This window comes from Neltuma alba, unplaced genomic scaffold, assembly GCF_004799145.2.
Source record: "Neltuma alba isolate B1F8T4 unplaced genomic scaffold, ASM479914v2 tig00010386_pilon, whole genome shotgun sequence".
NCBI lineage: Eukaryota > Viridiplantae > Streptophyta > Magnoliopsida > Fabales > Fabaceae > Neltuma > Neltuma alba.
In genome coordinates this window covers 334,966-348,930 of record NW_021635289.1, presented here as the reverse complement: position 1 = coordinate 348,930, position 13,965 = coordinate 334,966, and the positions used below count along the sequence as shown (strand labels likewise).

The window sequence follows — 13,965 nt, the reverse complement described above, 5'->3', positions numbered from 1 at the left end:
ACTTAGCAAAACATTGGAGAATCAAATAATAGTGAGCAACAATCCTAAGGTCATATAATACCTCATGATAGTTAGTATTCTCCCTCCATTCATCAACCATCTAGGCCTATTAGACACAGAAAGTCACCTTCTTGGGTTAAGGACTATGAATGTGATTTTTTGCCTAATACTCAACATCACTCTGATGTGGAAAATTCTAGTTCTGTACTTGGTCCTGTTAATTATGGCAATTTGACTACCTCATACAAGTGTTTTCTTTCATCTATTGACAAAGAAATTGAACTTGAAAATTATGAACATGCTTCTAGAGATCACAGATGGATAGAAACTATGCAAAATGAGATTAAGGCTTTAGAAAGCAACAAAACTTGGAAAATAGTCCCTTTACCTAAAGGACAGAAACCCATAGGCTGTAAGTGGGTTTATAAGGTTAAATATAAGGCTGATCGTAGGTTTGATAAGTTTAAAGCTAGGCTTGTTGCAAAAGGGTATAGTTAGAAGGAAGGAGTTGATTTTTATGAGACTTTTTCTCCAGTAATTAAAATAGTTACAATCATAATTGTTCTTAAGTTGGTTGCTATTAATAATTGGTCTATACATCAAATGGATGTGAGTAATGCTTTCTTGCAGGGAGAGTTACATGAGGAAGTCTAGATGACTATGCCTCAAGGTTTTGAAATAGATTCTAATCGATTTAATGTTTGCAAACTTGAAAAATCTTTATATGAATTGAAGCAAGCTTCAAGACAATGGAATGAGAAGCTTACTCAATCCCTTATTAAGGGAGGTTTTCAACAAAGTAAACATCATTATGCTCTTCTTGCCTACGTTGATGATTTAATCATAACTGGAAGTAGTATTCAAATTATTAATGAAGTAAAATCTTTTCTGCATAAAGGATTCGAAATTAAAGACTTAGGCACCATGAAATACTTTCTGGGTTTAGAAATTATGAGGTCAGAAAATGGCATTATACTTAACCAAAGAAAGTATGCCACTAAACTTGTTGATTAGATAGGTTTAGATGAAGTAGAAAATGTTACAACCCCCATGGAGCAGAATCTAAAACTCGTAGCATAAGAAACAAGAGATGATCAATATATCAATGACCCTGGTGTTTACAGAAGATTGGTTGGTAAGTTGTTGTATCTTACATTAACCAAACCTGACATATTGTTTACTGTGCAGGTTTTAAGTCAGTTTATGCAAGAACCTAAAGAGTCTCATACGAAGGCAGCGCTGAGGCTAATTAGGTACATTAAAGATAGTCCAGGCTATGGGATTTATCTCTCAACTAATAGCTCCACAAGCATAGAATGCTTCTGTGATTCAGATCATGGAGGTTGTTCAGATTCAAGACGGTCAGTTACAGGCTTCCTAATTAAGTTAGGGGGCTCACTTATTTGCTGGAAATGTAACAAGCAAAGCACGGTTTCCATTTCTTTGCTGAAGCAGAATATAGAGCTTTGAGGATGGCATCTGTTGAAATCACAAGGATTGTAGGGCTAATGAAGGAATTACATGTTCACGAGATTGAACCTGTAACAATTTACTGTGATAGCAAGTCTGCCATTCATATAGCCTCTACTCCTGTTTTTCATGAAAGAACCAAACATATTGAAATTGACTGCCACTTTGTGAAGGAGAAACTCTTGGCCGGAATGATAACCTTTAAGCATGTCAAGTTTGAAGAGAAACTTGCGGACATATTAACTAAAGCTCTTAGGGGTCCACAGCATGAGTATGTTTTGAGCAAGTTAGGAACTTGTGAATATAGAGTTCCTAACTTGAGGGGGAGTGTGGAATGTATTCAGATGTGTTTATAATGCATTGGGTTTAGCTATGTTGTTCTATTTGTATTATCTGTGTCTGTGAATGGGCCTACCCTTTAGGCCAAGATGCCTATAAATGCTCTTATTGTAATCAGGTTCTGGTGTGAGACCATATCAATAATGCAAATGTATTATTTTCAGTATGTGGGTTCGGTCCTTTATCAAAAATTAAATATATATGGCTTCTGGTCATAAGATAGAAAACCATATGTAAATGACTTCTGGTTATTTAATAAGGTAAAATATCAAATATATATGGCTTCTTTAAACCATTTGATAAAATAGAAAATCAAATATATATATATGTGTGTGTGTGTGTGGTTTCGGCCATAAGATAAAAGGTCAAAGTTGTATGGCTTTTAGCCACAATATAGAAAATCAAAACCATATGGATTCTGGCCATTTAACTTTAAACAGTAAACCTTTAGGGGGATTGGAAGTATCAATTGAAACTTGAGGTTCCATCAAAATAGTGATATTAAGTCATTGAGGAATAAAGAAAAAAAAATTTCTCCCATCACAATTAGTTTGAAAGGTATAATATCCACATCAAAATTAAATTATAATACTAAAATGTAAAGTGAAATCTCCAATTTTAACCATGGAACCTGATGTACAAACAATAGTAAAATTTTTTCAATACCAAATAGTGGTTCAGATTATTTTAGAAGATCAATTATAAATATGAATACTTCGAAACACTATTTATATGATGTTCGAGATATTTTTATTTGAATAAAGCAAACGATACTTTGGAAAAAATCATAGAGGTGATACTCTAGAGTTATGCTAAGGATCAAAAGTATATCATATGTATCTTGATTAGAGTTTTGTGTCGATAATGTGTTATAAAACTAAAGAAAGAGTAAAGAACAAGAAAAGAGAATAAGGGAGAATAGAAGATAGGAGTATTTTTCATTTTATTCAAGATTGCTAAATACATGATATATGGCTTCTATTTATAGGTATACTTTTACATCTTTAATAGAATCTACAAATTACATAATAATAGAAGATAATTGTAGGATATAATAATAATATGAGATATTGGGAGATATATGGATATCCATAAAAATATTATTATATTCATAACAATTATCCAAATATTTGTTCTCTTTTTTTCCTGTTTCCTCTCACTTATCCAAATGACATGAGTAATAATATTTTCTATCTGTATTTTTAAAGTTTTCTTTTCATTCAAACGGAGTACCACTTTGTTTCTTATTATAAGTCACTTATATCCCAAACCTGCAAATCAAAAAATATATTAAATTAACCAGTTTTTTTTTCACGTTTACCCTTATTAAAAGTTGAGAGAGAGGGAGGGAAGGAGGGGACAAATTGCACAGGGAATGAAAAGTTAAGAGAGAGATGGAGTTGAGAGAGAGGGAGGGAAGGAGAGGACAAGTTGCATAGGGAATGAAAAGTTGAGAGAAAGATGGAGAGGTAAAGGGAGATGGATGTGTTTCGAGGAGTCATTACTTAAACTTAAATTAATTAATTTTTTATTAAATTAATAGGGATAAAATTAAAAAAAATCATTAATTATATTACAAGTAACTTATATTTTAAAATAAAATTTTGAGATACAAGTGACAAATAATAAAGAATAGAGTGGTATATGATTGGATATTGTCTAACATGTACTCTTAAGAAAGAAAAGGGCAGTAGTTGTTAAACGCATATGGCAATTTGTCGTTGCCCCTAAGCCAGAACCACGTCGTTTTAGGTGGGGGGGAGGCGGAGTAGGAACGGAGAGAAGCCGAACGCTTCCGAGCATCAGCATTGAGGGCACCACCCATCATCGAGCTGCCAGAACCTCGGGCGGCCGTCGCCATTTACCGAGCCCCAAGTCCTCCGTCTCTGTCTTTCTCTTTTCTGTTTCATCTCTTTCCATCGTAGAGCTCTCTTGGCGGCGCATCCGTCACACAGTCAGAGTTTGCCTAGCTCCACAAAATCTGTAAGCATGACGCTCCATTCAGTTGTGATTCAGAAACTGCTGAGCACCAATGCCCAGATTGGTCGCCGAGTTGCTGGCCACCATTTGAAAGTATACACTTATGGCATGCGCAACAAAATGGTCATCTTTGATTCCGATAAGACCTTAATTTGTATGCGCAGTGCCCTCAACTTCATTGGGTCGCTTGCTCGGCAAAGGGCTCGTTTCATGTTTGTTAATACCAATCCTCTGTTCGATGAAATTTTTGAGCAAATGACGAAGAAAATTGGTTGCTACAGCCCCAGTGTGAATGCCCTTTGGCGCACTGGTGGGTTCTTGACCAATAGTAACAGCCCCAAGAAGTTTCGATCTCGGAGCAAGAAGCTCAGCTTTGGTCCTACTCAACCACCTGATTGTGTTGTTATTGTGGACACTGACAGGAAATCAACGGTTATAAAGGAGGCTAATAAACTGCAAATTCCTATTGTAGCTTTGGTTGATTCTAGCATGCCATTGGAATTTTACGAGCGAATTGCATATCCTGTTCCTGCTAATGATTCCGTGAAATTTGTGTATACGTTCTGTAATTTGATAACCAAGACATTATTGCTCGAGCAGAAGAACTTATCCAGCACTGAAGATGCAAGTCAAAACGCCCGGTATGCGTTATTTTTTATTAGCATGTTTATAATTTTCCTTTAGTTGAAGTGATTCTCAAAATTTTGGCTGGCCTTTGATTGACTTTGGTTAAAAGAGAAGCCAAGCGTATCAAAGAGCAGAAAAGAAAGATTAAGTTTACAAAGGGCGAAATAACTGTTATCCCTTATGCTGATATAACTCCCGTTGCTGAAGGTAGGATAGTCATTGGTTTTCGTTTGTGATAACATTGTAATGATCTCTTGGAAACTAGAACTGAGGAATAATTGCTTCAAAAGCAGATATGGAAGAGACTAAGAAGCTTTTGGACAAGCTTGTTGTTGTGAAGCTCAATGCTGGATGGGAAACAAAGACGATGGGTTTGGACATCCCAAAGTAAGCATTTCTAATTTTTCAAATTTAGTGTCTACTTGAATTGAATAAATCTGTTACCATATTTTTTTCTTTTAAACAAAATGATACCTTTATTTTCTTGGCTTGTATCTCATTTTTAGTTTTCTTGTAATAATATGGAAGAAGCTCATGTATAGTTGCGTAGGTTTTAGGTTTTTTCCAGCTGTTTTTATCATTTTTGTTGGTTGTCGTTCCTTCTCTCGCTGCTATTTCAGTTTTTTTTTTTTTTTGGGGGGGGGGGCTTTTCCCTTTGTTTTACACGTTAGAAAAAACTTCTGGTGCTTGTTTAGTTATTTTGCATTGACTTATGGTGTATTTATCGTTGATACGTACATGCATAAATATATGCTTGTGTATTAGAATACCCTCAAGATTTCAAATTATCGCACACACTAGTGGCCACATGATTTTATCTGAATTCAAATTTAAATTTTTAATTTCCTTCTAGATGCTTCTTTTAAGTACACTGATGGTTTTGCCAACGAAACTTCTATGCTCTTATGTAGATCTGCTGTTGATATCTGTGATGAGATGACCTTTATGGACTTAATTATCAACCAGATTGAGGTTTGAGTTTCATACCTAATGTACGATTGCCATTATCTAGTCAATCATAGCCCTGACTATTTAACTGTTGGTACTGTCTGTAGACTCTCAATTCCAAATATGGATGCGGGGTTCCCTTGGTTCTTTTGAACACATCTGACATTCATGATAATACTTTAAAGGTGAATTGCATTTTTAGTCTCCATTTTTAATTATTCGACCTTTACTATTACTAGAATTTACTGCTGCATTTTGTGTAGATCTTGGGAAAGTATTCGACATCAAGCATCAACATACAAGCTTTTAAGCAGGTTTACTTTAGTTTTCCTCGTCTTTTTTTTCCCCCTTCCAATTTCCTTCTTTTTGTGATAAATTAATGTTGAATGACTCCAATTAATCAGTATATCATAATCTGTGCAGGATCAAGGTTTAGAAGAAAAATTATCTGGTGATCATTCTAGCAGGGGGAAAGCGTATGTTATTCTTCGTATACCTGTTGTTTCCATTGAAACATATACATTCATTTGTGTGCTTGTGGAGTCTTGAGATTTTCAGTGCTGGTTGGTAACTATATTTACATTTAAAGCAAGTAAGACTTGTGCTGTATTGTTATTAACAGTAATTATGTGGGAGAAAATACTGATATCACTGCCACAGAATTAGATTATAGAATCTGTTCTATTAGCGTTTGGTTAATTTGAATTTTATTAGACTGCCACAATAGTTTGAGTAGGTAAGATGGAAACTGTGGTTGATGTAGATTATTGCCTCTGAAACAAGCCTAGTTAAATATTATATTTGCAATCTGCATGTGCCTTTTGCTAAATTTTCCGTGTGTTTAGTCTTAAGTGTCATTCCTGATGTCCCTCTACATCTTTTCATATTTTTAACATGCCTTTGTTAAATTTTCCGTGTTTAGTCTTGCTTCTACTCAAGCATTAATCATTTAATTCTAAAGTCCATCTCCATAATTTATGTTTAGAGTTGACCTCTTCTTTTTACTCAATTTAGACTATATCATCTGTAATGTACATGTATTTTGGAATTTCCTCGTTTTACTCAGTCAAAATCTCAATAATCAGATCAAACATGTAAGGACTTAAGGTTAATCCTTGATGTGGACCTACCCTTATATGGAAGTCCTTTGTCTTACCTCCTGGTCACACTTGTTGCCCCCTCATACATATCTTTGTAGCTCAAACATTTGCAAGGTGAACACTATTCTTTTTCAAGACTTTTCATAACACTTTGCTTGGTACACGATGTGAAACCTTAGGCCTAACATTTTTTTTTTTTTTCAAATATGGGTCATGAACTTTGCAGCTATATGCAGTATTTTTTAAAAAAAAAAAAATTGGGTGGTCTAATATTATCTCAAAATTTGTATGCGTTTTTGCTTGGGTTTGTCCATTTCTCCAAAACAACTTTAAACTACTTGGTTAGGATTGCCATTTGTCTTATCACTTCTAGATGTGGTACTCTATTGTAGAACAATATATTTAAATTGGAGCAAGCTGTCACTGTTCAGAAACGTCTTGAGAATAGCAACCGGCTTATTTGATTGGGCTTTGTGGATAGTTCTCCATGAGAATAGTTCCTTTTTAAAGATTTGCTCCCTTTGATTGCAGTTTCACTTGCATGGAAAATTAATGCATCGTCTTAAATTAACCTGATTTTCTGAAAATATGAAGGTATCCTTTTGAAAACGGTGGTGCATTCCTTTCACTAGCAGAATCAGGAACCCTTGATCAATTATTGGCACAGGTATGGATTTTTATCTTGTTGATGTTGAACGCTCATCTTTCTTTTCTCCTGTTGCTATGAGATGTAAAACAAGCAAGAGCAGTGAACACCTGAATTAAACAGCAAAATGCCAGTATTATAGATGTTTTCAATGTGCTTGTGTGGATTGCACCCTTTTTCATTAAATTTTATTTTATCTGGTGTTGATCAAATTTTGCATTGTTTTTCTCATTTCAGGGCAAGGAGTATATCCTTGTAATCAACTCGGACAATGTGGCTTCTGCCATTGATCCAAGTATCCTTGGTGTTTGATTATTATTGTTATTATATTATTGGAATGTTGGAATTTGCCATCTCTTCACCTAGCATTGAGATTCAATTTTGATTCTATTGACCTTGACTTTGTCTCGTAGACATATTAAATTATTTGCTTAACAATAAAATTGACTATTGCATTGAGGTACACAAAGATAATGGTCATACATTAGCCTAATGGTCCAACCTCCCTTTTGTGGTATCTGAATTTTCTAAATTCTTCTCCAGGTGACTCAAGGCCATTCCTTAGATACTCTCTCACAGCCAAAGAGTTTTAAGGTATGTGCATGCATGTGCATACGCATTCTGACTTTTGGGCTTTTGATGGAAACTTGTTTCCTTCCATCTCTTTTTTAACATTTATATTGCTCCCCAGAAATGTTTTGGGCTTCTCCAATCAGTTAACCTCACCCAAGCTAATACCGAATTAATCTCCTTCATGTTGCTGACGTTTTTGTTGTCTTCCTTTCTTGGATTATGTTCACTTTGGTACCAAAATGGTGGAAACCTATAGCACAAATATATAAATGAAAACTGTGATGACAGTAGTTGATAAATCTGGGTGGTGACAGGGCCAAAAAAGGAAAAAGGTAAAAATGGACAATGGAGAAACCATGGAAGGGTAGGATGGGTGTCAATAGAGTTCAAGGGTTCTAACCCTTCTAATGTAACAAAAAAGGGACAAAAGAAGACAGTCTTCCCTATATTTGAGAGGCCAGAGTCTCTACCACACTATACTGAATCCTTTGTTTTTTCACTCATCTAGACACGTCAAAATATAACTCGTAACCAATTCTACTAACTACTATGCTTCCCGTGGGTCATGGGCTAGTGGGCATGGGTCCACCATACTTGGAAGCTTTGGTTAACATTACAATTTTTTGTGTTCCGTGCAGCTTCTGGAAATTGCTCGAAATCCTGATAAACAGGTAAGTGTGTGTGTGTGTGTGTGTGTTATTACTTCCGCATTATTTTTGCTTCACTAATTCTTAGAATTTTTATTGTGATGCCATGATGGGTCATATATCATAAGCTGATTATGCTTTTCTATTTTTTTATTGTTTTTGGCTTACATATTCAAGATGAAGGACGAAGTTAAACTTATTGATACAACAAACATGTGAGTCAGATCCTCAGCTTTCTCTAATCTCCTAGTGCTTATTACCAGACTTGTTTAGTTTTCGATTATCCTATGTTGTAGGTGGGTGAACTTGAAAGCCGTTAAGAGACTTGCAGACACTGATAAACTAAAGTGCAACAATGAATCAGTTTCAAAGGTACCATTCCCTAACTGCCACTGTCCTGCTGTGAAGATTGATAATAAAATGAAGGGCTATTATTTGCAGGAAAATGACATTGACCAAAATCTTATACAAAAAACAGCACCTGGATCAACAATACAGGTTTATGTCTTGTTTATGCTTCTCTATGGTCTATTTGTATTTTGTTCTTGCATGTCTGTGTTTTGCTTAGATGTAAAGCAGGACTATTCCTTCAACATCATAGCTGCATTCATTATGTTTTAATCGTTTTAATTTCGAATAGGCACTAAATAGGCAATTGAAACTGTTTTATATCCACTTTGTTCATATACCTCTGGTGTTATCCTTTGTATAGAATCTTTCTGAATGGACGAATGATCTTGGACGATTTAGAAATTAGAATGTGATGAATTATTTAAACCCAATATACTATAAAATGGGGTGTGATAAAAACAATTGGTAACTGAGGAATGATAAAAATGGTGCCTGTCTCCTTTTCATAGAGAATATAAGAAGCTTGCCAGGGGGTAGAATAACGGCAAGAATGGGAAAAAAACTTGACCTACATCTCTTCAGCCCTTGATGCATCTTTTAGATTTGTTTTCCTTAGGTCATTCCTGGGCTACATATTTATATTAAGTCATGTCGAAAGATGTGTTAGGCTGTTATGAAGGTTTGCACTTCTACATATGCACTGTTCTATATATGTCCATGTACTTTGTCATTAATGATGACTAAATTTCTCTGATAAGGTGCAAGTTTAACTGCTTGAATTCATTAGTATTAGTTCATCAGCAAGTGTTTTCAGTATTGGTGCTCTAAATACCATTTGCGTCCATTGCATTATATGAAGTTTGCAGCCTTCATTGGGATAACTATTGCCTGGTGGGAAGAATAATATACACATGCGAGCGCACATTTGTCATATATGTATTTAATTATTGCTGTCTCTGATGTTTTTATCTCTTCTACTTGTCTGATAGTTGTTTGATCGTGCAATTGGTGTCAGTGTACCTGAATCTCGTTATCTTCCACTAAATAGAACATCAGATTTACTCCTTACACAGGTTACATTGGCTTTATCAATTTGTATATTTCCTGTTACAGCAATGCATTATGTTGGGTCTTTGGCAGACTTCCTCTCACCATTTTCATACTCATGCAGTCAGACCTATACACTTCCAAGGAAGGTGTTTTAACTCGTAATCCAAACAGAGCTGATCCTGTAGATCCTGAGATTCACTTGGGACCTGAATTTGAAAAGGTCAGAATCCATTTGTCTTCCTGTCTGGTCATAACCTATTAGCTGTTCTTGCTAGGATTTGTGTAAATTGCCTTCTTTCTCAGGTTGGAGACTTTCTATGTCGGTTCAAGTCTATCCCCAGTATTGTTGGGTTGGATAGTTTGACAGTAAGAGGTGACGTGTGGTTTGGGGCTAATATTACTCTGAAGGTATCAATTTCATAATCCATGCATCATTTCTTACAGTTGCTAGATATATTTACCCAGAAACTTTGAGAACTATGCTGTGATCATGTTTTTTTAAAATTTATTGTCTTTTGATTCTGTTCTTGGAAGACCATAAAAATGACAAGCTCATGTGCATACGCTTGTCCCTGTATATATGTATATGTGTGACACACATACGAATCCCTTGCAGTTGACATTTTTACTTTAAGGATTGTGGTTTAGCCAAAATGGCCTTGGTTTCTGTTAGGATTACTAAAAAGGCAAAAGATGCTTTCGTGGGTCTGAACTTTGACTTCCTAGTTTGGAGAAAGAAGTAGAAAAGTAGGGTTGCTGTAGGGTGACTATGGCCAAGGCTATGAGAGGTTTGTTTTGGAGAATGGGAAAGTCACCTTTTGGGGTCTATAAATCGTCCTTTTGGGGTCAGCAGGAGGAGGAGAATTTTTGTAGTGAACTTGGCCCTTGTGGAAGGAGAGAGCCAACCTCTCGAAAGTTTGGCAAGTCTGTTAGTTGGATGTAGCATGTCCTAACTGTGGTTTGTGGCTTGTGGCTTGTGTCTTGGTTTACTGTTTCTGTATCTCTGGTGTAGTAATCTGAATTTGTAGCTGTTATCCTCCCTTCAACGTATAACAGATTAGTGTTTGTTCTATGCATGTAATGAGTTTTTAGCTTTTGATTGTATCTTCGTGGGTATTCTGTTTCAATATAGTAGAAGTTTAGAGTTTCTGGTTGGGTCTTATCAGTTTCTTTAACAGAGATTAGATTTATTGGTAGTGAAGGAAAATTGTAATGGAGGACCAAAATAGTTCAATTGTGAAAATAATCACGCTTCGAATGGTTCAACTGTCAAGTACAGTTAAAGTTTTTTACTGGTAGTCTTTTGCTGTTAAATTTTTTGTACTCACGTCTATAATTTCTCTTCAGTATCAAATGTTAACGTATCTGGTACCCAAGGTAAACAAAAATGGCCAGTGTGCTGTCATCCTAAATATATGCTTACAAATAAAGAATATTACACGTACTTTTATTGTCAAGGAATTCGAGTGTGGCAATCCTAATTCCTTGCATTTTAGAAAAATTGCAGTCTTTCTCCGGTTAAACATTTTAGCCTTGTGTCTATTATTTTTCTTCAATATCCCGTATCAACATATCTAATCCCTATCCTGGGACAAAGACCAATAATGGCCTGATTGCATCCCTTGCAGCCATCCCACATACCTGCTCCACGATAAAGAATGTTATATATGTGGCAAGTCAAATTCCTTGCATTTATCAAATCCTTGAAATTCAAAATAACGGAATTCAAGCTGAATTACATGCGAATAAAACCAAATGTGCATGATTGTATTTAACTATTTGAACTGAGAGAACGATGAATTCAAATTTACCCCTCGTTTATCTGTTTAATTTCTTACACATGCTGTATCAGGGGGTGGTGACTATTGCTGCAAAACCTGGGATGAAACTTGAGATTCCAGATGGAGTAGTGATCCAGAACAAGGTAAATTTCTGCAGTTTCATAAGGAGCATTTTCTTTTGGCCAATAATAATAATAATGAGCATTTTCTGTTTCTTTGTAGTTTGTGTTATAAGACTTCCTTAAATGTAGCCGGATGTCTCTCTTGGGATTTAAGGCAATAAGGCAAGAAGCTCTCAAACGTTAGCGCTTCTCATGCCATGAGAGGCTCTGCCTTAACAATTTTCCCACTCTGTGCAGAGCCGGGGCAAGGGGGGCCTCTTCCCTAACTGAATGCCTTGTGTACCTCTGTGTTTTGGAGCTAAGTTATTTTCATAAGCCTAGCCTAGGAATTTTGAAATTAATAAAATAGGAAGTTATGAGTGTCTTTCGCATTATGTCGTTTTTGTTTTGTTCTGATAGTTCTTTAGCACCATCCCTTTATAGCGTCCCTTCAAACAGTGATAAATTCTGCCTCCTGGACAATAAAAATCTTTCCACAATTATAAACTTCTCAACATCACTCCAAAACTCTCTTAATTATGGTTCTCAACATCACCAACTCCCATGTCAAAGTATTTAGCACAAGATCATCTCCCCCACCCCCAAACATTTTCTCTAACCAGAGCTTTCAATCACTAATAATAACCTCTTAGACTAGTGTTTAGAATATATTAAAAAAAAAATGAAGAGAAACAATGAACCCGCAGCAAAATATCGGCAAGGATTCACAGCTAGTAACTGTTGTCTCTTCGTAATAATTACTCAGATAGGAGAGGGTAATTTCATGAATCAACCCTACGGTGGATGAGCTTAATTATTTTATGAAGTTAGATAAAACTTTTGGCAAATATCGTCCCAGGGTGTGGATTGTCAATTTTAGGAAAGAAAATTGCATGCGGAGGGAAAATGTCCGTGGCCAGTTTAATCATTTTCCCCATGCTTCTCTAATGTTTCTTTGTTCTCTGTCAATTCGAGCCTCCAACTTTTTGGTCAGGTACGTACTACACTAACCAAACAGCCGAAAGTCGTTCTGGCTACTTTTCTGTTTCTAATGGAACAGTCATCGGTTTGCAGCCGTTATTTCCTCTTTTGATATTCTGTGAAGGGTTTCTGGTTATTGGCATACAGAACCCCAAGTAAAACACTGATTTTGTTTCTACTGAGATCCCTGCCTGTATATATTTGGTGCAAGACATTTAATGTTTAGTAAATTTCTTGTATTTCACATCTGTTTTGGTGACGATTCTTCAAGAAGCTAGACCGAAATTGTGTTGACTTAAGCCTAATGTAGTTTTTGGCCCAAAAAAAGCCTGATTTGGTTCAATAAAATGCAACATTAAATTACTACTAAGCATTTTATCATTCGGAAAATGTTTTTTAATGCCATACAGCAGTATTTCCGGCTTCTTGTGATTGTAAACCTTATCCTCTGCTTGATTTGCAGTTCTCTAATGAGAAATTCTACTTGAACAGGTGGTCAGTGACCCTGCGGACATCTAGGGAATTATGGTTTGTTGATTCTCATGCTTATTAAGCAGGGGAAGCTTTGGACTTTGCGATATTTAGCTTAGCAGTCAGCCATCTGTAAGCGGTTTAGTTTCTCTGGAGCCAAAGGCTTTTAGGTTTCAGAAATAAAAAAGAGGTCACTTGCATATTCTTTCAATCATGGTAGCCAGGTTTTTTGGATTAAAAAAAAAAAAATAGTTGAAACCAAGGCATGCTTCCAGGCTCACACAGTGTTAGTAGAAGTAATTACAGATTGTCTACCAACAAAGTATTTACATTAGCAATAGGATTTGAACTCATGATTTTGTGAAATATGAGTCAACTCTGCAGATATTTATATTATGATTCTTTACTTTTTCGTGTTTATTAGTTTATTAGTTTTATATGTTGTAACTTTGGGGGCATGGCTTGATTTTACTGCTGAGGGTCCAAGCTGCACGTGTTGCTGGTTATTTTATCACGCTAGGTTATTAGTGTTTGATTTAAAGGTAATCATATTTATGTAAACCACTTAAAATTGGTCGCCAATGCAGCCAATAACAACCGATTCAGTGTAGATCATTAGAGCAAGCTGTCCCAAAAAGCATTCGAGAAACCACATAAAGACCAGTTTTGGCATGGATCATGGTTTGATTTGAACATCCAAACGTGATGTATCTTTTCATTCTCTTTACTTTTATTCAGGATTCCCTTGCCATGGTATTCAAATTCTGTCCCCAAAAAAAAAAAATAAATAAAAGACATCAATGGCTAGGTGTCACACAGATGTGGGCCCAGATTTATTTTAATCGATGCTACTATGCATAACAAATTGAGGTTCAGATATTGACCACATGTTTTTATTTT

At 35.7% G+C, this 13,965-nt stretch overlaps 1 protein-coding gene across 2 annotated transcripts; it reads left to right on the top strand.

Moving 5' to 3' along the window:
- Positions 1–3,551: 3,551 nt before the first annotated feature.
- On the top strand, positions 3,552–13,488 carry LOC114756316 (UTP--glucose-1-phosphate uridylyltransferase). Of its 2 annotated transcripts, none has more exons than XM_028945257.1 (20): positions 3,552–4,430; positions 4,526–4,623; positions 4,707–4,803; positions 5,328–5,388; positions 5,472–5,549; positions 5,628–5,678; positions 5,788–5,840; positions 7,059–7,131; positions 7,348–7,405; positions 7,524–7,570; positions 7,654–7,704; positions 8,322–8,354; positions 8,508–8,545; positions 8,627–8,702; positions 8,772–8,828; positions 9,671–9,754; positions 9,853–9,951; positions 10,035–10,139; positions 11,584–11,655; positions 13,087–13,488. In XM_028945257.1, exons 1-20 carry the CDS (start codon positions 3,799–3,801, stop codon positions 13,111–13,113), a joined length of 1,890 nt encoding a protein of 629 aa, XP_028801090.1. In that variant the 5' UTR covers positions 3,552–3,798; the 3' UTR covers positions 13,114–13,488. The 2 variants fall into 2 exon arrangements, with proteins under 2 accessions (XP_028801090.1, XP_028801091.1); XM_028945258.1 differs by having other exon boundaries at positions 3,553–4,430; positions 4,710–4,803.
- Positions 13,489–13,965: the final 477 nt, after the last annotated feature.